The sequence below is a fragment of the Silene latifolia genome, chromosome X (genome assembly GCF_048544455.1).
Source record: "Silene latifolia isolate original U9 population chromosome X, ASM4854445v1, whole genome shotgun sequence".
NCBI classification, from domain to species: Eukaryota; Viridiplantae; Streptophyta; class Magnoliopsida; order Caryophyllales; family Caryophyllaceae; genus Silene; species Silene latifolia.
In genome coordinates this window covers 109,160,088-109,187,704 of record NC_133537.1, presented here as the reverse complement: position 1 = coordinate 109,187,704, position 27,617 = coordinate 109,160,088, and the positions used below count along the sequence as shown (strand labels likewise).

Sequence of the window (27,617 nt, the reverse complement as noted above, 5' to 3'; positions counted from 1 at the left end):
CGCAAAGGCAGGTGTAACCCAGTCCCAATGGCCTAGGTCACTCACGTCAGAAAGGAACGGGAGAAGTTTCGTCGACAACCTCTCCCCCTTGTCTTCGAGGTAGAGCAAAGACAAGAACCACCATAGCCACAGACGAGCCCTCTCCTCCGCAGTACAAGCAGGAGGACCCACCTTCCTCCCATCGATCGTCACCAACGCCAGGGTCCTACCCACAAAGTATTCCCTGACGTAGGTACTCGGCACTAACCCGGGAACCGCGGCAGCACCCTTTGCCAGATTCCAGCCGATCAGCCTCCTGGCCTCAGCCGAGTCCACCCTCATGGCCGTCAACAGCCACACCACAGCCTCCTCTCCACACGGCAGACCAGAGATCATGCCGTAGTCCTCCAACGTGACCCCGAACTTCCCAAAAGGCATGTGAAAGGTCGAGGTCGTATCCCAGTACCAGTCAAGGAAGGCTCGAATCAGGCAAAGGTTAGCCCGAAGCTTCTTTTCCTTGATCACCCTTCACGCTCCCACCAAGGCTCCAAAGGCTCCAAGCTCGATGATGGCCCTCTCCTCCTTCGTCAAAGACCGTAGGTCTCCATCATCGTCGTGTAACCAGAGAAGGACCTCAAGTTCCCGGCCTCCTGTATCGATTCAAGAAAATGCTATCTTTAGCACAAAGCAAATGAGAAGTGGAATAAAGAAGGAAATTAGTAAAGAAATAGTAAGTCTTGTCTACCAAGATCCTCGCCCTCCTGTAAGACAGGTGGCTCTCCGCTGCCCAAATGAGGTGTCGACCATCCCATTTCTCAGCCCACTCTAGTGCTCCCGCTAGCTGGCGACCACCTCGTCCTACGTTGGCCCGCCTCGGGACCTCCTCGACGACCTCCTCCTCGAAAAGCTCCTCGAACACCTCCTCAAGAGTAAGAGAAGGGTCGAAGTCGGTGTCCACGTCCATGGGAGCCTTCTCCGACGTAGAAGCCATGTCACCTGCAAAATTGGAGTAGATTAGGCCGCGTCAAATGACGACGAGCCTCAGTAAGGGTGATTTCAAGCCCTTTCAAGCCTCGAAAATGGCCTTTTCTCGCTATCTTTGGCCGTTTCTTTCAAAACCCGGCCGCTCATGTGGTAAATTGGGTGAAGACAAGTCTAAACTCGAGCCTAGTTATGGGTTTGAGTCGAAATTTTGGCAGCATTTCGCTATAACAACGATTATGCCCTAGAAAGTGTCCCGAAAAAGTCGTCACAAATCAAAAATCCGAATGGTAGGAAGTTTACCCATCACACAAGGATTCCAAAGACCAAATTTCATCAAAAATGGGCAATCCTAAGGCCATTTTTGAAGCGATTTTCGAAACAGCTGAGAAACCGTCTCAATTTCACTCAAATGCTCAATATTCAACAAAATTCAAAAAGAAGATATGGTTATTATGGTTATGTTCCAAATATTACCAATTATCCATTTCTAATATCAATTTCACAAGGCAAGTCCATTTGGAGGAAAAGCCCCAAATTTTCGAAATAATTGGGTTGAAAACCCTAATTGTTTCGATTCAATTCGAGCAAAATACGGATATTAAAGCAAGAATGAGACACATACCTCTATTAGTCATGATTAATGGGAGGTTTTGATCAAATTTTGGCGGAATATCGTTGGAATTTGAGAGAGTTTAGAGAGAATTTGTGTTTTGTTATAATGAATAAAACACGGGTTCTGTCGAGCTTTTACTCAGACAGGGACGAACCCAGGAAAGGACGTAGCAGGTGCTGCACCTCTTCCAAGAGTCGCAGCTCTTGCTGCGCCACTTCCCCAGCTTCCCTCCAGCTCAATTTTCAAAAGTTTGTTATAAATTCGTTATTTGTGGGCCCGTCTTTGGTGCGCCTCTTCTTCAACACCATATATCATACATTTGGTCCATTTGATATTTATTCTTTGTCCGGACCCATATTTGGAGTAGACTGTGAATTGTCGCAGTACTTTATCTTCGAGCAGACTGTGAATCGTCGCAGTACTTCATCAAGCCCAGCAAGGATATTTCATCAGGACTTCACTTGCAGCAACGAGCGGATTTTCAACGGTGTTTCGACATGCCTTTATCGATACCCTGTTTTTCCCAGCGAGAGTTCATGACAGCCAATTATATTTCTCGATAGATGGAGTTCGCTTAAGACCGACGCGAGCAGATTCCCCCCAGCAGTTTCTACCGACGTCCTGCTGTCCTCAATATTATTCATCTCGAGAAAGAAGTCTCAGGTATGGTTTCTTCTTATGGCTGGCGAGCTTCCTTACGTAGTCTAATGGACTTTAAACGACCCTCCCCGACAGTCAACAGACTCTAAAATGTGCCCGACGACAGGTCCTTGGCTCAGACCTCTTGAGCCGCCTCGCGTCGCCATAGTCATCAGTTTGTAATCTTCGATTGACCTGGTGGCTATACTTTGACTTTCGCCTTGTCCAAGCCTCGGTCAAAGTGGGGGCTCTGTAGATACCTCATTTCTGCACCTCCCGCAAACCACCCGGTGATGATTGGGTTGCATGTTTGGTATATGGAACGATTTATGGCAGTTTGTAAGTTTATCGTCAAGTGATAGCTCAAATACTTGTGTCTACCCCTTGGTTGTCATCTACACGCCATTACGGTCGTTTTGACAGTAATTAGAGTACATTTGGAGTCTGGGTCAAAAACCGCTTTGTTTTCTAATAAACTGTTTTAAAATGTCGAGTTAGAATGTTCTGGTTCATTCCGGATATTTATATTCCATGATTTTAATCTTTTTAATCTTTTGGTATAATATTTCCCGAAAATCATATTTTAAAGAATAAGGAAGTCGAGATCTACCGCAATTCCCTAAAAGAAACGCGGAAAGTCTTTCTTCCGCAGGAGGAAACCTCCGGGGAAAGGACGCAGCACCTGCTGCGCCTCTTCCCCAGCTCTTTTCTGCGTATTTTCAAATCTTTTCGAGATTTGTTTCCAAAGTTTTACCTTAACCTAATTCCTCCGTGTGATTAGTATAAATAGGGACCTTCGTTCCTCATATTTCTCACGCGAGTGTCCGCCCTTCTCTTCTCCCTTTGCATTCTAAGACCGTACTCTAAGCTAATTGACGTCTACGTGCTTGATCAATCGACCACGTAAGCTCCGATCCTTTGGAGTACCAGTCACTTTGCAAGACCGACCAGTTTGACCAACTCCACCTCAATTAATCAATCAATTTAATCTAAATCCTCTAATGAGGGCACTTTCATCATATATTCGAGTCGAGCAATCACTAATCGTAAACTTAGTTAATCTCGTTTCGTCAAACATGTAAGTCTGAGGGTGTAAATCCCATCTTTTATTTTTTTACTTTATTATTGCATCAACTAATGTAAGTTTTACGTCAAGAATATGTTGGGAAATGTGTCCTCAACAATAGTGCGATCACATGATTTAATATCATAATTAAATCTCATATAAAGAATACGTAAGGGATGATTCAATTATATAGTCAACAGATCAACATTAATCGGTAACGATTGGCTTGCTAGAGTTTGACGTTACTGTCGTGGGACGGTGGTGGTTAGTTGATCCCTTAAGGTCACACCTAAAGGATGATGCCCTTATCTATAAAGTTGATTAATTGTATGACGATACGAGCTAATCAATTCCTTAAAATTGAACAATTCATTTGTGAGAGAGAATATATGTATCTTATTATAATGTGATTAAATAAGATCATATTTAGTGGATTAATATGTTAGTTCACTAAATTATGTTGAGGTTTTATAAATGTTTCGAGGTAAAGGTAATTAGTTATTTACATTTACAAGAGGTTGTAAATTTAACTAACTAGCTATTATGGGACCCATTATATATTGATATAATGATAAAATATTACTCAATAAGTTGAGTGAATATATGTTTATTAATTTGACACATAATTGTTGTATGATCAAATAAATATTTAATTATGTGAGATAATTAAATATAAGACTTATAAGCATTTGTGGGACAAATATTATAAGACAAAAATGGACCATAATAAGAGCATAGGCACCGATTTTTGGGAGGTTATAGGACACTTGTCCTAAGTCTTCTATTTTGTCTAAAACGCTTATGACAACAACAACACTTGGCATGTTGTCTCTACCTTATAAGACACTATCAATAAAGCATTTGCATGAGGTTTTTGAGAAGTGGAATATGCTCTTAAAAAGAGCATATGGCCGGACCACTTAGTGGGGTGCAAGAGCTTTTGTTGTTCTTATTTTTCTCTAACATATTCTCAAAATATGCAACATGCAAAAACCTCTCTCACATTCATCTTCTTCTTCTTCATCTAAACATGAGATTTTTGATTCAAATTGTTCATAAAATATTACTAATATTATTAGTGTAATATATGAGTATTAGTAATCAATTTTAAGGTAAACTACTAAACAAATATCCTAGCAAATATTATTTAGTGGGGATAAGGGATAATCTTGGGTACAATCAAGAGGAGTGGCTTCTATACTTGAGGTCTTTGGAGGATCATCCTAATACTCATTATAGCTCAAGAACAAGTGAAGGTAGGAGACCTTACTTGTGCCCATAAAACCGAAATTAACAATGTAAGGGACATTGTTTTCTTATAAATCTATTATTTTGTTATGCATGCACTAGATCTAAAGAACATATAATTAACAAGTTAATTAATTCACTATTAGAGGAGTCTAATAATAGGTATATGAACCTAATAAGTGGTATCAGAGCATAAGGATGTTGCCTGCATAATCGGTTATTGTTTTTCCGAGTTAAAAGGTTAACATATAAAACTAAAAATTTGTGATTTATAAGTATAAGCCACGAAATCACCATGCATGTTATATATTCTGGTCCTAAAATGTTTTTAGGTCATTTTTATAATTTATGGAAATTTATTGCTCATTTTAATGATTTTTGGTCATTTTATTACATTTTTATGATTAAAATGGGAATTAAAATGCTAAAAATAGTTAAACTAAGTTTCTGACCTTGAAAATTTTATATAACCTCACATGCATATTGTAAAGGTTGTGTGTAAAAGGTCGAGTTAATTTGATTAATATTGCATGATGTATGATTTTTATGAGATAAAAATGGATTAAAAGAGGTAAAATGGTTAAAAATAGTTAAATTTCGAATTAAGCCATGTTTTTTTTAATATGATATCACATGCATACTTTACAGAGAGTATGTAAATTTCGAGATTAAAATATATCTTTTAGCATGATTTATGGATTTTTAGAGTAAATATGGCATAAATAGTGACTATTTTAGCAAAATTAGCTAAAACGTATTGCATGGCTTGAGAAAATTATTTTAAGTTGAATTAATATCCCAATAATCAGATTTAAGGTTGTAAAAATTATTGGATTAATTTTCGGATACTTTAAGTATTTTATGAGTTAAAACCGATAAAATGCAACTATATTTTCTCAAAATTAATTCGAAAATTTTAACCATGATTTTTGACATTATGAGTGTCATGGAATTATTCCAGAATGTTCAAAAATTTAAAATTCAAATTTTGAAATTTTTATAATTTAATTTGGAGTTATTTCATATAAATAATGATTTTAAGGTAAAAAATGAGCATAAAATTAAATCAAGTTGAATTATTGTCAAAAATTGAGTGATGACTAATTTTTGAGCCCTAAAAAGTGTTAGGATAATTAACTTGAGCTTAGATGTGATTTAAGTGTTAATTAGTGATTTTAAAAGGTTATTATCACGCATTTCCATAAAACCGGGTTATATGTACGACATAAGTTAAATAGGGCGATTTGGCACATCATTTGGCATGATAGATACATATTATAATACTGCATATTTCAATTGTTGAATGTCTTTTATTTATATAATTTTGAATTATGTAATTTTATCTTAGTATGGCCTTAGTTTAATCAATATTACCCGTAATGAAAGGGAATATTGATTCGGTTGTAATTTAATGTGATCTCGTATCACTTTTATTTTTATTAGTTTTTCCATTTTACAAATGTATAATAGGAATAGTTTTGTATTTTTATTATTATTTGTAATTATAGAGCATCTTCAAAGACGGTGCCATTCGGAAAGGTGATCCGACGAAGACGGTGTCTTGGGAGGCGTGCCACTTGAAGATTCAAGGGACCAAAGGAGTTGGTTTCCGAATATGTAATAGATTATTTGATTTTCTATTTTAGGAAGGCCATACTAGGAATTTTATTTATTGCTTTGCATTTCTTTTAATATGTTGCATGCATTGCCAAATCGCCATAACAACACATGCATATCATATCGAGTCATCGACCGTGTCAATTATAATTATCGAAGTTCACTGCTTTAGTTCACTTAAAACGTGATAGAGAATAAATTGACAAGACCTCTCACATATAATAATTGAGATATAGCCTTACCAAATAGTAGAAACCCATGAAGTACCAATTTCATAAGGGAGTTAATCCGGCTTCACCGTACTACAAAGCTTGTTAAGTTGGCGAAGTGGGGTAGTAAAAAGTTATTACATCGAAATTTGGATTGAGCTCAACGGAAGTATTGTTGACCGTAGTCGCATGTGTTCCGGGCTAAAGATGAAAATTAGAGTAATTTTTATCGACCGAGAGTTCTAAAAGTAGAATCGATTAAAGAGTTAATCCACCGAGTTATATTAATAAGGGATGAATCGGCTCACCGTGCCCGAGTTGATATGAATTTGGATCTCGGAATCATTTATGTAGTTGGGTGGAGGTCACTATATAAATGCAATACTTGTAGTTAAATTTACGAGTGTTATTAAAACGATAGATGTTAATTATTTCCTTCATTTCCGTTTTTGTAGTTAAATAATATGCAATGAATTCATCTAATACTCCTACACCAATCACCGTTGATACATGGCTCCAATCATTTGATGAAAAATGTTCCGAGTATGACAATGATACGATTAGAGAATTACGCATTGGCATTGGCCAGGATGGAAATTTTTGCTTCTTTACCACCTCCACCCCACCCACTCCAATATTATTGCCCACCACCTTGGAAAGAAAATCTTGTGAAGAAAAACTTACAAAACCCAAGGCATCCTTGTTTGAAGAAACAATGAAAAATGTTAAATTCAGTGGGAGTTCTAGCAAGAGTGTCCTTGCAAATGAAAGGAGTGTTGGTATTAATAAAGGGAAGGCAAAAATGGGCGAGAAACCCAAACCTGATTATAAATTGGAAGTGGATAGTGGGACTACCAAGACCAAGACCAAGAAGGGTGCCAAATCCTATGAGGAATGTCATTATTGTAATGTCATGGGCCATTGGAAGCGAAATTGCCCTAAGTATTTGGAAGATATTAAAGTTGGACTTATTACTCCAAGTGGGACTTGGAAATGCGGAAAAGCTAAACAAGGGTGATGTGGATCGCCGACAATGAAATGGAGCTCGGATAGCCGCCACTTCAAGGGAAATTTATGTACTTGTTTTTTCTAATAGCTTTGAGTTATAATTTACATAATTATTATTATGTATCCACTTAGTCTAAGTCATTATTTCCATTTCTATGTGAGACATGAAAGGATATATATTTTGCCATCAAAGACAATTGTTGTATTTTGTTGAAAATAGACATGGATGTGAGCCATGTCACTTATCTTAATGATATTCATGTTTTAGACACTTCCAACTCAAGCAATGATATCTACATAATACGATCCAAAAGACTCATAACTAGTAATCCAAATGATTTGTACATTTGATTTTTCAATTTGGTTACGTAAAAGAGAAACGCATTAAAGGCTAGTGCCGACTAGGTTTATTGAGCCATTTGATTTTCAATCATACGGAATAGCGAATCTTGTCCCCTTCGCAAAAGGATTTGCACTTCCTTTAGTGGTAAAGGAACACGAGCAAGTGATTTGTTGGGACTATAACATGCCGATGTATGTGTTCTAAATATGCATCACCGCAAGGGGATATATGACTACTTCGTCACTTTTTACAATGATTCAAGTAGATATAGGTATATTTACTTAATCAAATATAAAGTGAAGCATTTGAAATATTTGAGAAATTTCTAAATGACGTAGAGAACCAATTGAATAAAGTTCTAAGCATTACGATCCAACCGTAGTGGCAAAGATCTAAGTAATAAATTTGATTTATTAAAGATGGATTATGACCTAGTGTCACTACCCATAAGATCAAACTAATATGAGTCGGTTTGAGAACTCAATTTTGGGAATTTGCAATCTAATACGGACAAGTAATTCCAAACGGATGGTCAACCATGAGATACCTAGAATAGAGAATCTGTTAAACAGATGACATGGATAAGACTTGTATATTATCAAGCTGCCATGTTAGGATGGCCTTTTGAAAGCTAATTCACAGTCAAAATAAACTCCTAATACTCTAGTATATGTTTGTAACTCACAAAGCTATCTCTTAAGAAGATAGAAGTATTTCTAAGAGATAGAGTGGGAGTAAATCGTAACAAACATGACTTAGAGTTAAAGTGTTACTTTGTGAAAGTAATAAAACTATAATCTATAAAGATAGAATGGGAGTATAGTTCAGTGGGAGTTTAGCGCACATGTCTTATTTGTTAAAATATTGCTTTTGTGAAATTAATGGTATTATGACCTTATTCCAAATCGACCTTGTTACATACGAGTCATTGCATTACAATCCAAAAATTGTTACTCAAAAGTATATTTACTTTAAAAGCGAGGGTCTCTTTAAAGGTAAATAGAGCTTCAGAGTACTCAAATGCATAAAGATTTACATGAAGATGTTGATCAAGATTAATTATGTTAGGAATTGCCGCATATCATTTTAATGAAGAATGGCAAATAAAATTAAAAAAATTCGCTTTTCTAAAATGGGAATTTAGAGAAGGATATGTTTGAAACACAAAACCTTAGATGAAGATCTAAGAATCCTAACATATTATGCGTACATAGCTATCTTAAGTGATCATAAGATGGTCTTAAGCTAGCATTAAAGGATTATACTTTTCGTTCATGTGATAATAGTGAATGGTTTCATTCACATGATTGAAGTATGATGATTATACATGAAGTTAAGTGGGAGCCAGAATCATTTTTTCCATGTCTTATATATTGAAAATATATTACTTATTGAGAATAATATACCAATGCTCTCTTCTGGCAACAGTGATTGGAAGACTAGGAAAAGGTGCAATATACTTTAGCTTACCGAATCTATGTGAGAGTATATTGGCATAGTGTTGAGAGTCTTATGAGGATAAGATCTTTCGTATCTGTTGTAACATCAATAAGGTTGAATGGCTTATTCATGATGATGAAAGTGGAATTACTATGATGGAATCATAGTCGTTCACTGAACCTATTAAGTTGTTGATCGCATGAAATCGATTGCTAATGTTTCCGCCATTAGAATGATCATGTATGCCAACAGACGCACATGCCATGGGGTGATATATGCTGAGAGCATAACAAGTCAATAAAAGGGATAATTCCCACGTTATGGCTTGTGAAAGCCTTAAAGAACATCCTTGAGATTCTTGAGAAGAATTAAGGATTTGTTCACATGTTTGGATGACAAACTAAGTTACGTGTTGAAGGGTTGCACAAACTTTAGTTTCCAAACTTATAGGGATTTGTTATAATCCTAGGATGTCTTATTGACAAAGGAGTAAGAGATTAAGAAAGGTGTTTTAGTTTCACGCATTGGAAATTCTACAAAAGGATTCTAACTAAGTTGCGATAAAATGGTCAACGTAGGGATTAAGGGTGAATCCCTCTACAAATGACTTTATCACAAGTTATGCCATAACAGTGGGAGCGTCTTTCAAGTTAAAGAGCCCAAGTCTAGTAAGATGTCTAGACATTTACTTGGATAAAATTCATGTCATTAGAGATGACATTGAATGGAAGGAAATAACAATTAATAAAGTTTGTATATATGGATATCGGGTATATCCACTTACCAAGCTTGTATTGCATTTTAACTAGTGTTAATAATACACTAAAGATTATAGAATATGAAGTAGTAATAGTGTATTGACTATTCATATGTGATAATCACATTTATCGTTTGGGTTTTATTAAACTCGCCTGTTACCATGTCGTATCCGAATGGGTTGTAGAGACAAATTGAACCCCATTACAGTGAACTGGATTGACAAGGTATTCGCCCCTAGTTACTTATATGAGGTGACGTCTCGAAGTGACTAGAGTGTGATGCGATTGATGGCAAGTTCAAGTGCCATAGAGTCATATGGGATGACTAGTCAATCACATAGGCAGACTGTATAGGACAATCTGTCGGGCAGTGACCGCTTATAGAGTTCTGGTAATTCATAAAGCCTGGTCGTGGCAAGAGCTACTATAGTATTCTTATGAGTCAATTCTTTTAACTAGAGAATATTCGCCCAAGTTGGCACAACTTCTGATTAGCTTTGATTTATACTCTACGATTTCGTAAATGAGGTCAAACTGGGTATATTTTGGGTTATGATGGACTGTGGCTGAACGAAGGGAATAGGGCGATAGGAATTTTCCACCCCTTGTCAGGGTTGTTTCAAATCTCAAGGCCACTCGAGGAGTAGTTAACTGGAAATGCGTGGCCACGCTCGGAAGGTATCTCGATAGATAATTCCGGTCGACGCTTAATCTCCAGATCGAGAAAACCACTCAAGATATTATCAAATGTAAGTACGACCTGCAAGACACCTTGCATTGAGTGGGAGATTGTAATAGGACAAGTGAATTGGTGACGCACACTTGTCGAGGACAAGTGGGAGATTATTGGGAAATGTGTCCTCAACAATAGTGCGATCACATAATTTAATATCATAATTAAATCTCATATAAAGAATACGTAAGGGATGATTCAATTATATAGTCAACTGATCAACATTAATCGGTAACGATTGGCTTGCTAGAGTTTGACGTTACTGTCGTGGGACGGTGGTGGTCAGTTGATCCCTTAAGGTCACACCTAAAGGATGATGCCCTTATCTATAAAGTTGATTCATTGTATGACGATACGAGTTAATCAATTCCTTAAAATTGAACAATTCATTTGTGAGAGAGAATATATGTATCTTATTATAATGTGATTAAATAAGATCATATTTAGTGGATTAATATGTTAGTTCACTAAATTATGTTGAGGTTTTATAAATGTTTCGAGGTAGAGGTAATTAGTTATTTACATTTATAAGAGGTTGTAAATTTAACTAACTAGCTATTATGGGACCCATTATATGTTGATATAATGATAAAATATTACTCAATAAGTTGAGTGAATATATGTTTATTAATCTGACACATAATTGTTGTATGATCAAATTAATATTTAATTATGTGAGATAATTAAATATAAGACTTATAAGCATTTGTGGGACAAATATTATAAGACAAAAATGAACCATAATAAGAGCATAGGCACCGATTTTTGGGAGGTTATAGGACACTTGTCCTAAGTCTTCTATTTTGTCTAAAAAGCTTATGACAACAACAATACTTGGCATGTTGTCTCTACCTTATAAGACACTATCAATAAAGCATTTGCATGAGGTTTTTGAGAAGTGAAATATTCTCTTAAAAAGAGCATAGGGCCGGACCACTTAGTGGGTGCAAGCGCTTTTGTTGTTCTTATTTTTCTCTAACATATTCTCAAAATATGCAACATGCAAAAACCTCTCTCACATTCATCTTCTTCTTCATCAAAACATGAGATTTTTGATTCAAATTGTTCATAAAAGATTACTAATATTATTAGTGTAATATATGAGTATTAGTAATCAATTTTAAGGTAAACTACTAAACAAATATCTAGCAAATATTATTTAGTGGGGATAAGGGATAATCTTGGGTGCAATCAAGAGGAGTGGCTTCTATACTTGAGGTCTTTGGAGGATCATCCTAATACTCATTATAGCTCAAGAACAAGTGAAGGTAGGAGACCTTACTTGTGCCCATAAAACCGAAATTAACAATGTAAGGGACATTGTTTTCTTATAAATATATTATTTTGTTATGCATGCACTAGATCTAAAGAACATATAATTAACAAGTTAATTAATTCACTATTAGAGGAGTCTAATAATAGGTATATGAACCTAACAGAATATTGATGTGACTCATATTTAAGCATATTTAGTCCCCGAATTAGCCTCGTTCTTATGCTTTTTAGTGCATAATTTGGTCATTTACTATCTTTGGTTTCCCGTTTTGCATATTCTTTGAGGTTTTGTTCCCTTGGTAGGAAAGGAGTGCAAACCTTGCATTTTCATGGCAAAATGGAGCTAAATTGATCAAATTCAATGACCAAGCATCAAAGGAAAGACGATACTAGAAGACCTATGTAGATAATAAAGTAGATTGGGCAATGATGAAACGATCCTTGCATCTCCAACAAGATCCCCGAGGATTGTTGAGGAAAGAAAAGAAGAGAAGTGACTGACCTGTGATCCGAGCGTCCCGATGCCTAGGACGAGCGTCTCCCTGCTACAATCCGAGCGTCCCGATGCCAAGACGCTCGTCTTGAGGCCAAATGATCCGAGCGTCCCTCCCACAATCCGCTCGGATTCCCATACAGAACCAACCGTCCTTGCTGCCTAGACGCTCGGGACGAGCATCTCCTTGGAGAGGAGCACTTCCTCAACTTTACTTAAGGGTCTTAATAGTCATTTAAGCCCTTGGTAACCCTAATTCTTGTACCTAATCTCTATTATAAATACCCCATTGTACTACCTAGATTAGCATGCCATCTTAATCTTAATCTTATCTTAATCAAGTCTTAATAATCTCTTAATCTTGTAATCAACTCTTAATTTAGCATTAATACAAATCTCATTTCTTAATCTTTCCTTAATTTCTCTATTGTTCATCAATTATTTTGGGTAATTAGAAGATTATTTGGGTTTATTTGGAGGATTGACAACCTTCTATCAATCATCAAGTACTTCTATTATTCTTTGCTTTATTATTTGGAATCATATTTATAGGTATAATTCTCTCTTAATCCCTTTTTAATTATTGTTAATCATCTTCATTTGTTCATCATGTTTTGCCTTGCTAGTAAGATTGACAACCTTGTTAGCATGTTAAACTTGATAATGAGTGAGTAGTTTCCTTAACTAGGGTTAATGGACATGGGGATTGATTCATGCTTAATCTAATATGTTTTCATAATTAATTTGCTTGCTTGTTGTGATTTCAACTTATGCACATGTTATGTTTGATGAAATGCGAGCCTATGAATCCTTGCATTTTTTACCCGTCACTTACCTTTTCAACGAGACTTGTAAGACATAAACCAACTCGAGTCTCATTAGACCATGCATATAGTTGGATAGGGAGGATTAAGTCGACTTGTAGGTGTTGTACAATCTAATCGATTCGGCTGCGGGACCCAAACCTTCTTAGGGATTGTAAGACATAAACCAACTCGATCCCATCACAACAATAAGTGCTTGCATCTAGTAGAGAACATGTTTGTGTGATCAAATCCCATGAATCCCCTATGAACCCATGACACCCTAGTGCTTTTAGTCAATTGTTTACAACTCATTTTAATCATCTTGCTTATTTTCATTACTTTATTTACATTGTTGATTAGTTTAGTTGATCTCCTACCTCAACCCAAATTGTGACACCCTTAGACACAACCATTTGCAATCGAAAATCCTACATCAATACTCGTCCCTTGGGATCCGACCCTTACTTACCTCTTTACTAAAAGTAGAGTAGTTTGTGAAGTTATATATATTGTTTTGGTCTAGGTAACTCTTAACGACAAGTAACCTAAATCCATACACCGACCAAAAATGGCGTTGTTGCCGGGGACGGTGTTAACTTGATTTGATTTTATTTGATTGTTTTTAGTGGGAAGTAAAACTCCTCAAGGTTCGTTCTAATTTTTTTCGAGTTGTTTGATATTTTGCATGTCTAGGAGATCACAAGGTAACTTGTTACCCATTGATCTTGAAACTGAAAGAACTTTGACCAACAATAGAAGACTTGCTAGGAATACTTTGAGAGGTATTGGTGAGATTGTGGACATTCAACCAAATAACATTGAGTACATCAACCCTTTTGCAAGAGAAGGAGAACCAACCACAAAATCAACCCACAATGCCTAAATTTTCATCACATTCCGTACCAACCGAGGAGAACCTACCAAATGGTACTCCTACACCGCAACACTTAACCGGTAATTCCATTGCAAAATCCGCATTTATACAATTGGTTGAGAGAAGTCAATTTTGGGGGATGCCTAGTGAAGACCCTCATTCTCAAATGGAGACTTTTTGTGACTATTGTGATGCGATTTCTCAAACCGGTTGAAGAGCCTAGATAAGGCTACTTTTGGTATTGACTCTTGGAAGAAATTGGCACTTGCTTTCTACAAAAAGTTCTATCCTCCGGAAAAGACTAACATGTTGAGAGCCCAAATCACCGGGTTCAAACAAAGGGACGAAGAATCTTTGTGTGAAGCTTGGGAGAGATTCAAGGATACTTGCCGATCTTGTCCACATCATGGACTTAGCGAGTGGTTCCTTGTACAACAATTTTGGAACGATGTATATGAAGACTCCCGAAATATTCTCAATATGGGATAAAATGGTATGTTTACCGAAGTTGATGATAATCAAACATGGAACAAGATTGAGGAAATGACGGTCCATAACTCACAATATAGTAGACCTCGGAAGGCTACTAGAGGAGGAAAGCATGAAGTGGACTCTATTACTCAATTGGGTGCTCAACTTAGTGCTCATATTGATACCATTAATTTGAAGTTTGAGAAGGCTATGGCTAAGCTTGAAGAAGCCTCCAAATCACCTAAACAACATGTTAATGCCATGGTGGCATCTTCATCAATTCCAAGTGGAGTATGTGAGAGTTGTGGAACTTTGGGACATGACCAAAGTGAATGTAGGGGAACAATTCAACAAGTGAATGCTTTCCAAGCATACAAGAGTGGTACCCCTTATTCCAACTATTACAATGAAAACACCAAATTTCATCCAAACCTCTCATACAAAAGGCAAAATGTTCAAAACCTTCAAACAACATACACCCTTCCTCCAATGAGAAACCAAGCTCAAAGACCCTTTTACAACCAAAACCAAGGTTATCAAAACCAAACTCCATACCACCAGTCCAATGACCAAGGTTTTGATGTTCAAAAAGCGGTCCTCCAAATGCAAAAGAACCAACAAGAATTTTTCACTCAAATGCAAAAGGATAGTCAAGAAAAAGACATCACCATCAACAACATCCTAGCCCACACCAAAATGTTGGAAACCCAAATGTCTCAATTAGCATCTTCTAGCTCACAAAGACAAAAGGGGCAATTACCACCTCAAGGTAATCCCCCAAGACAAGAGTCGGTGAGTGCCATCCATTTCAGGAGTGGTACAAGGTATGAAGGGTCGAAGAGGCCCATTGATGAAGATATTGTGAATGCTAGTGACAAGGAAAGAGTTATTGAAGACTATAAGAAAGAAGAAGAACCCATCACCATTCAAGAAGTTTCAAAGGAGAATGAAGAGAAGGCTAAAGAGAAGGAGCCTATTGTGATTCGAATTCCATTTCCAAGTCGTCAATCTAAGCCTAAGTTTGATGAACAACTTGGGAATTTTATGGAGATTGTGAAAAACTTGGAAGTCTCAATTCCATTTACGGAATTAATCAATCATGTTCCGGCCTATGCAAAATACATTAAAGATATTCTTACAAAGAATAAATCCATCCGGAAACTTGAGACTATTGCTTTCACTAAGGTGAGTAGTGCCATCCTACAAGGAAGTTCACCTCCAAAACTAAAGGATCCGGGAAGCTTCTCTATTCCATGCGCCATTGGCGACACCACAATCAACAAAGCTCTATGTGACCTTGGGGCAAGTGTGAGTGTCATGCCATATTCGGTGTGCAAGAGGCTGGGAATGGGAGAGCTTAAGTGCACTAATATCATGCTTCAAATGGCAGATCGATCAACGAAGACACCTCTAGGGGTATGGGAAGATGTGCCGGTAAGAATTGGCAAGTTATTCATCCCGGTGGACTTTGTTATTGTTGATATGGAATAAGACTCCAACATTCCTATCATTCTAGGAAGACCTTTCCTACACACCGCGGGAGCGGTGATTGACGTGAAACATGGAGAGCTCACACTCGAAGTGGGAGATGAAACGATCACTTTTAATCTTGACAAGACAATGAGAGCTCCCCTACTACATGAGCCATGTTTCATGGTTGATCATTATAGCGGAGAAAGTGATAGGAAGATGTTGGCATCTCAATGCAAAGAACAAGCTATGGGTAAAGAATCACCACCCATATGGGAGAAGAAAATGGATAATCTCCAAGATGCTCCATCCAAAGAGCAAGAATATTTCAACAAGAATGAGAGCTTGAGTAGCTCACCACCACTCATGACAAGGGAAGAGGAAGGCCTCATTGGCCATAATGACAAGAAGAAAGAGGAGTTCTTCTTGTCAACTCGTGATATTATTGGGGAAGAAGTAGATGAAGTATGCGGTCTTTGGGATGATGAGTTTGAAGGGTTATTCAATCCTTATATTGGTAATGATATGACCCAAGACCACAATGAAAAACGACAAGTGCAAAGGTATATTGAAGATCTTTATCATGACAATGAATAACCTTTCGACTACTTCTTCAAGGTGTTGAGCAACATCAACAACACCTTGGCTATGCCCCCTTGACATCTCACTTATGGATGAGTGTTTGGTGGAGTCCTCCCTAAACCACCATTTGTAAATATTCTAACCCCTTAACTTGCATTTTACTTATTGTATTGCATTTTTGTCAATTTTGGATTTATATTTTTATGCCTTGATCAAGATTTTCATCATTTCGAGAGAAAGTGAGGGAGGGACTTATGTGATTATTAATGTGTAGTGTTTTGACATAGTGTGGGGATAGCAATTGCCTAGGCCATCCAAGCCTTCGTAGTGCCCCCACAATGAAGACCAAAGGAATGAAGAGTAAATGACATGGGTTATGAAGTACCGACGGATGGAACTAAATTCGTGTGGTAGAGGAAAAATTCGAGCGGCCCGACAAGAATCCGCTCGTCCTGAAGACAATCCGAGCATCCTGTTGAGAAGACGCTCGTCCTGAGAGAGCTGGAAAAAGAAATTTTTGGTCTGACTGAGAATCCGAGCGTCCCATAGAGAATCCGCTCGTCTCAGTCAGGACGCTCGTCCCAGAAAGAATCCTCTCGTCCTACTGCTGGTAAAATTTGGGATTTCTCCCTGACAAGGAATCCGAGCGTCTTCACAGAATCCACTCGTCCTCCTTCAAAAAGACGCTCGTCTTCCTCCAAAGACGCTCGTCCCAGCACATTCTCATTTCTGAAGCAAACTGGAGCAGAATCCGAGCATCCCGTGGAGAATCCACTCGTCTCCCCTCTGAAATTAAAAACCAACGGGATTAAAACCCCACCTTTCCCAATTCATTTTACTCATTCATAACACAAACACATCTCCAAAACCCTCAAAACCCTCAATCCCTTCATCCACCAACATTAAATGTCTCAACCAAAATCACCCAAATTAATTCCAAACTTCCTCAAAACTCAAACAAATCACTCCTTTACCAACAACAAGCAATTAAAACACCAACATCTTCAAAGTTTGAATCAATTTTTAGGATTCAAGGCAAAATTCAACTATCCTAAATTGATTTGGGTCTTATTGGAATTTGAAGAAATCAAGCTTATCTTTGGTGTTACTACATAAAGGAGAACATGGCAAGAACAAAAGGCGGAAGCAAGGCACCCCCAAAGAAGAACCTTTCCAAAAGACAACAAGCTCTACAAGCTCTTCAAGCATCTAAGGCATTGGTGGTTCAAAATGCAAGGATGGAAATTCAAGAGTCTATTCCTCCTATGGAAGCTACTACTTCTACTCCGGTTGTTGAACAACTAAATGATTATCCGGAGGTAATTTTCACTTCCGACTCTCATAGGGAGAAATTTGTTTCCCTTACTAAGAAAACCATTTTACCCACCAAATTCATATGCCAAGAGACCTTGTCAAAATTGGGTGTCTTAGAAAAAACCAAGACCTTTTTCGAGTCCATGGGATTGAGTACTTTGTTTGATATGCAAGAGTTGACTTACTCATCCCTCACCTTAGAATTCTTAAGCTCTTTGAAAGTTACCAAGGTGGAGACCCGAACAAACATTGAATTCCGTCTCGAGAATATTATTAGAAAATTGATTCTTCGCGAGTTTGGTGAAATTTTTGGCCTTAGCAATGACCCAACTTACACGAAGAAACCTACCAAGTATGATCTCGCTCCCTTATGGAATGCTATTACCGGGAGTGTAACACTACGGATTTTATAGGCTGGTACTCGACCGAGTATGGCCTACTCGGTCGAGTAAAGTGTGTTGGGTATTCTGTTTGGCTACTGCCCAGGAATACTCGACCGAGTATGGGTAATACTCGACCGAGTCGATGATACTCGGCCGAGTGTACTCTATACTCGACCGAGTATCCGGTCTGACGGGTAATATTTTCCGCGGTTGATTTAGAAAGGATTAGAGTTATATTGAGACGCATTTTACAGTTTCTAAAACAATTTACAAAACCTAAACTACACAACGTAACTCTAATCCTCTCCAAATCTCCCTCTCATTTGCGTGGATTGTTCGTGAGTCTAACGAATCTTGCCTTGCGTCGATTATGTCGGTAAGTCTCTGATTTCATGAGTCTCATTAAGTTGTCTTTTAGGGTTTTGCTCTAATTATTGTTTTGGGTTAATTTGGGGGTTTAGGGTTTGGTCATTATATGTGTGTTGATTGTTGATTATAATTGTTGTAGGTGACGATGTGGTAATTGCTATGCATATTGTATGATTGATTAGAGCATATCGGATTGCGAAAAGGTAGGGTTTCCCTACTCAGTTACTGTTAATTGATTTAAGACTGTGCTTGTGTTGTAATTGTTATTATCTGCTGATCATCGGAGTATGGGTGATGTGATGACGGTGGTGATGTGGTTGTGTTGTGACGGTAGTGGTGTTGTGACAGCTGAGATGTTGTGGTGTTGTGTGATTGTGGTGGAGTCACTTGTGGGAGTGGCTTCACACCCTAGTTCGCCCTCCGTGGAACCCGTCACGGGAGGGGATGTGCACATTAAGGGACATGGATTGTTAGTCGCTCGTTGATGAGCTGGACTAGGTGGGGATGGGTCATGGTCACCCACAACGGTGAGGATTACCTGTTGCGATGGGTAATCTGGCAGGGCTACACACTTCGGTGTGTAGTCGGTTATTGTGTGTGAAATCGATGATCAGCTGGTTGTATTGTTTGTTGTCTTATATTGATTGAAGCAGCATGCGCGAACATTGTCACCAGCTCACCACTCGTCCCTCACCACCACCGCGTGCCTCACCACCACCGCGCCACCTCGCCGGAATTTAACCTGCCTTCTATTATTTGGATATTAGGTATGTAAATTCATTGTTAATTGTTTATGTTTTCGATTAAATTCTGTGTTATTGTTAGGGTTTATGTTTTTTTTTTTTTGATTAATTATCTTTTGTTAGGGTTTATGTTTATCTTTTTGTTAATTGGAGTGTTGATTCAGTGTTAATTATCTCTTTTAGGGTTTATGTGACTTACGAAAGGGGGTTTACGTTTTCGTCCAAGGTCTCATCGGATATCACCAATCCACGCCAGAATTTCTCATTTACTCGTCGTTCTCAACATTAAGTATCATAAACAGTAAGCCCTCTTTCCCGTTTACTTGTGCTATCATTTTTTTGGCTCAATTTTGTGAATTACCCATTAACTAATAAATATTTGTCCATTTTATGCTGCCAATTTTACTGTGTTAATTGAGATTTGACAGTAGATTATGGCGAAAATAGTTGTGTCGATCTAGAATAGTTACAATTTCTTAGTTGCTTAAAAGCTACACTTCCTGAGTTGGTGCTTTTTTTTGTTGTTAATGGGAATAATAATTACAACAACAAGAATATCAATAGTAGCAGTTGTAGTAGGAGCCAAAATGGGGAGGGACTAGTGGTTTTTAATTGTGTTTTCACTGGTTTCTTTTATTGCTGGTTTATGATTTTTATAAGCGTTTGTGTTGTTGTTTTTGTGTTTTTCCTGTTGTTTTCTGGTTTTAAAATCCTTATGCTGCTGTTTTATGGATTTTAAGTGCATTTTTCCTGCTATTTCGGGTTTTTAATGCCGTATTTTGGGTGCTAATTGTTTATTCTTTTTGTTGTTTTCTAAAATTTCAATGGTCATGTTGCTGTTTTCTGGGTTTAGGTGCCTATTGGGTTATTCAATAAGTTAATGTGACTATGTGGGATGGCCAATATGTATAATTATTTTTACAGTATATCGAAATCGAGACAGAAAATCTCTCATTTTTATAGTTGTTTTTAGGGATTTTCTACCATATACCCTTTCTCTTTTTTAAGTTTCTACCATATACCCTTACTCTTTCTAGCTTTCTATATTATACCCTCCTATCTTGCAAGTTTCTACCATATGGCCATTAACTTAACTTTATTGTTACTATCTTATTTGACATTGATTAATTCCCTGGTTTTTCTCATTGGACAGCCCGCTATCACCATACCATCACACCTAATGCATCTCCTCACCAGTCACCACCACCTCACATTCAACACACCAAAAACTTCCTAATCGTGAGGCTAACATCAATAATAGTAAAAATGAAAACCTCCGCCCAAAACACCAGCAGCTATCGTAACTCCCTCTCCCAACCCGGATTTTAAGATAGGGTACGGAGTTTTGGCACTATTTCAGCGTCAATGATACAATCTGGACACAATGGTTGGGTTGTGACAAGGTTGTAGTCTGGCTTTGTCGTGGTTGTGGGTGGTTGTGTCGTGGAAGCGGTGTGGGTGAGGACTAAGGAGTAGTGCTGATTTTTCGAGTGGTTAGGGGAATGGTGGTTAATGTGGGTGATGGAGGGTGAATGTTGGTTAATGGCAAATGAGAGAAATTTGGAAGGTTAAGGGGTATAATGTAGAAAGTTAGAAACAATAGGGGTATATGGTAGAAAAATAAAAAACATAAGGGTATATCATAAGAAATCCATTGTTTTTATTTTTTCGAAAAAAGAAAACTGACCTCAAATTTCCAAAGCTGTTGTATTTCAAGTTTTTTGTTACAAAGCTGCTATTTTTCAACTTTTTTTGTTACAAAGCTGCTTCTTTTCTTCTTTTTCTTCCCATTAATATATTTTTTATGTGACATGTTTTAGTGATGCTTAGTGTGTAGAATTAGTTTATTTATTACCTTAGGACTGCTTAAGTGGCAGTAGGCTACCACGGTCTAAACTAATCAGCTTATTCAGTACACATTCAGTTCTCATCAGAGTATTATTAATTCGAGCATTGTTTCTTTGAGTTCACACCTGATACTTTCTTCTCTTTCCTCTCTACAAAGCAGTTCCTTTGGCCACACCACTCTTCAAAAAGACTGGTAGCCTTCTACTGTACCTGGCATGAGAAAAACAAGTTATCTTGGCTTTTTACCTCCTGACTACATGCAAATCAAAGTTCCTGACAACATCCAAATATATTTAGCTTTTCCTTGACTTCATACTATTCTTAGCTTTCCATATACTTCTCCAACTCCAACTGCAATCTGAAGGGGGTTCATAGTCATTTATTTAGTTTTCCTTGTCTTTAGTGGATTTTGCATGAGATGGATCGAAGTTGGATGTATGAAAAACGTAATTTGACAGAATTTCAAAAAGGTGTTGAAGAATTTTGTAGAACTGCTTTAGAATATTCCACTACTACAAATGATGAAGGGTTTTATTGCCCTTGTGTGGATTGCTCCAATGTGATGAAGGTTGATAGTATAAAGTTGTTAAGAGAACATATTATATGTCGTGGATTTAGGCAAGATTACTATGTTTGGATATGGCATGGTGAAGAAGGAGTGTATACGGGAAATTCCAACGTCAATTATCATTTATCTGAGCAACTTGTAGAAAATGAGAACACTGTACAAACTGATATCCATATCCAGGAGGAACCAAATCAGGAGGAGCCGAATCTTGAGATTGGTGAAGGTAACGGGGCTGATAGTGGCGAGGAAAATATTGATGATGATAGTGATGAGGATGAAGACCAATTAAATGAGATGTTAAATGGAGTTGAAGATCAGTTTCGTACCCGTTCTGTGTTCGATAGTTTGACCGAAGCATGTGAACTTCCATTGTATCCTGGATGTAATAATCACACTAAATTGTCCGCAGTGTTAACATTATTTAACATCAAAGCTAAACATGGCTGGAGCGACACAAGTTTCACGGAATTGTTAGAAGCTTTGCAATACATGTTTCCCGAAGGAAACCAACTTCCTAAGTCCAATTATTATGCTAAGAAGTTGTTGTGTCCCTTAGATTTAGGGTACATAAAGATAGACGCATGTCCAAATGATTGCATACTATATCGAAATGAGTATGTTGATTTACATAAATGTCCTCGTTGTGGTAAATCACGCTACAAGTTGGGAGATAGGATTTTGTTTGATACAAGTAGGAAGTATCCTTCGGCAAAGATTCTATGGTATCTTTCAATAATACCACGTTTGATACGCTTGTTTTCAATCAAGAAACATGCAAAACTTTTAAGATGGTACATGGATCGAAGGAAGAAAGATGGAAAGCTAAGACATCCCGCTGATTCTCCTCAGTGGGAGATTATTGATGACAAGTATCCTGAATTCAAAAATGAAGTTAGAAATTTAAAATTGGGACTTAGCACGGATGGAATGAATCCATATGGCAGTTTGAGTAGTTTACACAGCACATGGCCAGTTTTTTTAGTGATTTATAATCGACCCCCATAGTTATGCATGAAGCGCAAGTACATGATGTTGTCACTTCTAATATCAGGGCCTAAACAGCCGGGAAACGACATAGATGTGTACCTTGCGCCACTCATTGATGATCTTAAGAAGTTGTGGGATGAAGGTGTAACAGCGTTCGATGCGCATGCTTATGAGAACTTCACGTTGCGTGCAATGCTCTTTTGTACCATCAATGACTTTCCGGCTTATGGTAATTTGTCGGGTTATAAAGTTAACGGAAAAAAGCCCTGCCCTATATGTGAGGATTACATGAAGTCAACATATTTGACACATTCTAGAAAATATGTCTACTTGGATTATCGGAGGTTCCTGAAACGTTTTCACCCTTATCTTAAGAAGAAATTACCATTCAATGGAAAAGTTGAGGAAGAAGTAACTCGCAAACCTTTAAGTGAAAAAGAGGTTTATGAGCGGGTCAAAGATGTTCAAACGGTTTATGGTAAGTTCGTGAAGCCAAAAGAGTCTGAAAGTCTTTGGAAGAAGAAGTCTATATTTTGGAAACTTCCATATTGGCAAGACTTACCGGTACGACATTGTCTTGATATGATGCACATTGAGAAGAATGTGTGTGATGCGCTTTTGGGGACATTACTCAACTTTACTGGGAAGTCAAAAGATGGCTTGAAGGTGCGCAAGGACTTGATGGAAATGAAGATTCGAACAAATTTATGGCCAGTTGAGAAGAATATTCAAACAAAGGGAAAAAGTCCATCCTTTTATCTTCCACCAGCTTGTTATACCCTATCTAAAGTAGAAAAGCGATTATTTTGTGAGTGCTTATATGGGATAAAGGTTCCTACAGGGTACTCGTATAATATAAAAAGGCTTGCATCCAAGACTGATTTTAAGTTAGGGGCCATGAAATCCCATGATTCTCATGTCATGATGCAATTGTTTTTACCCATCGCAACTCGTGGAATATTGCCGAAACATGTGAGGAAGGCCATTACTAAACTTTGTTCATTTTTTAATATAATATGTAGTAAGGTGGTTGACCCGGAGATGCTAGATGCACTACAAGTTGATGTTACTGAAACACTTTGCCAATTTGAGATGTATTTTCCACCATCTTTTTTTGACATTATGATCCATTTAATTTTACATCTTGTCCATGACATCAAGTTGTGTGGTCCAGTATTCTTGAGATGGGCATATCCTTTTGAAAGACACATGGCTACTTTGCAAGATAAGGTTAGAAATCTTGCTCGACCAGAAGCTAGCATCATTCAAGGCACTGTCAGTGAGGAGGTAATTGAGTTTTGTAGTGAGTTTGTGAGCAAACTTCATCCTATTGGTCTTCCGAGATGTAAAGATGATGGAAGATTTGAAGGTAAAGGTCTTGTTGGCGCCAAAGTGATCTCACCTCCATCAGATCTAATAAATAAGGCACACCTGTACATATTGCAGCACAGTGATGAGGTGCAACCATATTTGACAAGACATAAACAAATATTAGCTTCTGGGCAGCCTTTAAGAGGTGAAAGGTGGTTGATGCAAGAGCATAATCGCACATTTATTAATTGGTTTCACGATGAAGTGATGCAAGAATTGCCGAATAATGGTATTGATGTATCTAACACGATCAAATAGCTTGCATATGGTCCTAGAGAGGGTGTTACCACTTACGAAGGGTTTACTATAAATGGATACACTTTCTATACTGAGCGGCAAGATAGAAAGTCATTATCAGTGCAAAATAGTGGCATAACCATTGTTGCATCATCAAGGGAATTTTCTAGTTCAAAAGACAAATGTCCTATCGATGCAACACAATCATACTATGGCGTCATTCAAGATATATGGGAACTAGACTATTGTGATTTTAAGGTTCCCCTTTATAGGTGCAAGTGGATTGACAACAATCGACTTGGTGTTCATATAGATGAATTTGGATTTACTCAAGTAGATATGAATCGTTTGCGGGATACTAATGAACCATTCATATTTGCATCACAAGCTAAACAAGTCTTTTACATTCTTGATCCTTCTGACCACCGTTGGTCTCTTGTGATTCATGGAAAAAGACGAACTCTTGGCGTTTGGGATGTTCTTGATGAAGATGAAAATGATGATTTTGAGGATATTCCACCTTTCTCAAATCCTATAAACAATGTGAATGATATTGGAGATCTTGGCACAATCTATATGCGTTCTGATCATAAAGAAGGAATTAGCGTGGATGACCCTTAATTATGGGGCTTAGGTATAATGCTATGATTTCAGCATCATCATCTATCTTTTCGTTTGGGTAGTCCTTCCAGTGCAGTAAACAAATAGGCATTACTCGTTAGGTAAACTAAGATGACATGAGGTTTTCTAGCTTATTTAGGAAAGAATTACTCCCAAGTACATATGGAGTCTGAGTCATCTCATATAACTCTTTTTAACCTTTTTTTTTTTTTGCATGAATGGTATAATAATTGACCAATCTTCTATCTAAATCATAGAGTACAATGTATATTACTATAGAAGTTGAATTACTAACACTAGTTTTCTGATTTTTGAATTTATCAGGCTGCTGCCCATCTGCCAATCATGACTGATATGGATGATCCTGTGGACATTGCTGATGACGATTACGATGATATGGAAGATAAGGATATAAGTGATGATGCCTCTTATGATGATGACCTTGAGGATGACATTGATGAGATGGAAGATACCGCTGCGTTGGAGGAAGACCGTAGATTTGATGAGTATGAGATCATGGCTGATGTAGCTCTTTGAAAGGGGTAGATGTAGTGGAGCCTATGAATCCATCGACCTTAGTTACAACAACTAAAGTCTCCAAAAAAGGCAAAGGTTCAGGCAAAGGAAGGACAGCCACAAAGAGGTTCAAGAAGGCTGATGAACCCATGTTTCTCAAGTTTGATGGGTATGATCGTCCCATTGGCATATGGCAGGAAAATTATGGCAAACAAATTGGGTTTTGCATGCGAAAATTGAATATTAATTGGAATTGGAAAGATGTGTGTGAAGGGAAGAGGAAAATGTTATGGGAAGATACAATGGTAAATTTTCTAGTATTGTTTCGTATTTTTTTTCCTGGATTTTATGTAGTTTTGGTGCTAGCTTTCTAGTGTAGTTTGGCTTCTGTTTTCTATTTTTTTTAATACAGTGTACCAATCGTATGGTGATCTGTCTATTTTTTTCCCTCAGAATTTATTCCAAATCCCTAATGACGAGACATTGAAGAAGAACTTCTTGTCTGCAGTTGCTAAAAGGTTTAGGGATTTCAAAGGTAAATTGGTAAGTGGATGGATTACTAAAACGAGAGTGAGAACCATAGAAGAGGATGGATGGGAGCCTCATGAGATTTGGAATCAGATAAGGGTAGAAGATTGGAAACTTTTTGTTCAAATTAAAACCTCTAGTCCAGCCAAGGTAATAAACAAGCCTAAATAACTGCTCATTTTTTTTTTGCAAATGTTACTTGATGCAATACTTTTAATTTAGATTTTTTTTCTTATGTCCCACTGTTACAGAGAAAGCGTAAAAGGGCTATTGAGTGTGCAAGGAAGAATGTACATCATCATCACATGGGTCAGAAAAGCTATAACAATGCTCGATCAACTTGGATTGAAGATGGCTTATATCCGGTGATCACTCCCGTATCAACAGAGACGACCTCTATTGTGACGGTAGAACCGAATCGAGCTGATGATTGGTTTTGTTCAATGCATATTAAAGATAAAGACACTGGCAAATATGTTGTAATGGAGACTAAAACCAAGGAAGTAGCTGAAAAATGCGTAAGTTCTAACCTCAAATACTAGTTTTGTATACTGAAACTGTTAGTTATTTTAGTTACCAAGATGTGCTTAGTAAAATAGAAATAGGTAGTTCTTCCAAACTGTCTAAAAGAATTCACCTAGGGAGGTCGAGGTGAGGAGTTGTCTTTTGCTTAAGCATTCGTATAAGTTGTACAGTATAAGTGTTATGGTTTATGCTATAACTGCTCATTCTGGACTAATCATGTAGACAAGGAATATCAAACCTCTATGCCTACGAGTGTGTCATGCAGGCACTTATTTGTTTTCCTGTGCTAGCTTTGTATGTTGATAGATTCATTATAAAATTGTCCTAATTGATGTTTATGTGTGAAATTCATGTTAGCGTGAGCGAAGAATAAAGGAGATCAAAGGAGAATTTGTTCCAGTTGGCAACAAGGATGCTTTATATTTTGCTCTTGGTGAAAAGGCTGATCATCCAAGTCGTGCTAGTAGTTTTGGTGGAGTTAATGTGAGCGTGAAACGTGCATTTGGGGTTGCAGCCCAAAAAGGTAGTCGTTCAAGAAAAAGTGAAACATCGTTAGAGGACCGAGAGGCCTTGAAAAATGAACTAAGAGAGCAAACAAGTTGACTTTAAATTGGCGATTAAGAATAGTGTGTCATTGGTTTTGGAAGAAATGGGCTTGTCCACCTTGAAGCAACCTGATGATGTAACTGATAATAATGGTGGTAATCAAGTATGCCTTGACCATGCTAAAGTAAACAACTTTCAACCGTCGTTAACACCATAAATTAAGGTAACCACATTATTTTAAGCTGTGAATGGTCGTCGTCGTTGCTTGTAGGCTGCAACTAACATATTTAGCTACAAATTATTAAATATACATGTAGAATGACACGCCACTGCATCTTCTTCTAAAAGACCCTCACAACGGAGTAACGTATAAGGTTGCTCATGGCAAGGCATTTCCAGGAGAATTATGTCATCATGGTTCTGTTGGATCCGATCAAGTAAGGGTGAAAATTT

General features: G+C 37.5%; 2 protein-coding genes and 1 non-coding gene across 3 annotated transcripts; 2 read left to right on the top strand and 1 right to left on the bottom strand.

Moving 5' to 3' along the window:
• Window positions 1–14,391: 14,391 nt before the first annotated feature.
• On the bottom strand, window positions 14,392–14,498 carry LOC141625028 (small nucleolar RNA R71). The gene has a single exon (XR_012534827.1). It is a non-coding gene; the product is annotated as a small nucleolar RNA R71 (small nucleolar RNA).
• A 7,185-nt stretch (window positions 14,499–21,683) lies between these two features.
• On the top strand, window positions 21,684–22,838 carry LOC141618062 (uncharacterized). Its single transcript, XM_074435184.1, has one exon. It carries the CDS (start codon window positions 21,684–21,686, stop codon window positions 22,836–22,838), a length of 1,155 nt encoding a protein of 384 aa, XP_074291285.1.
• Window positions 22,839–22,844: 6 nt separating this feature from the next.
• On the top strand, window positions 22,845–25,586 carry LOC141618061 (uncharacterized). Its single transcript, XM_074435183.1, has 3 exons — window positions 22,845–24,278; window positions 24,450–25,034; window positions 25,374–25,586. Exons 1-3 carry the CDS (start codon window positions 22,845–22,847, stop codon window positions 25,584–25,586), a joined length of 2,232 nt encoding a protein of 743 aa, XP_074291284.1.
• Window positions 25,587–27,617: the final 2,031 nt, after the last annotated feature.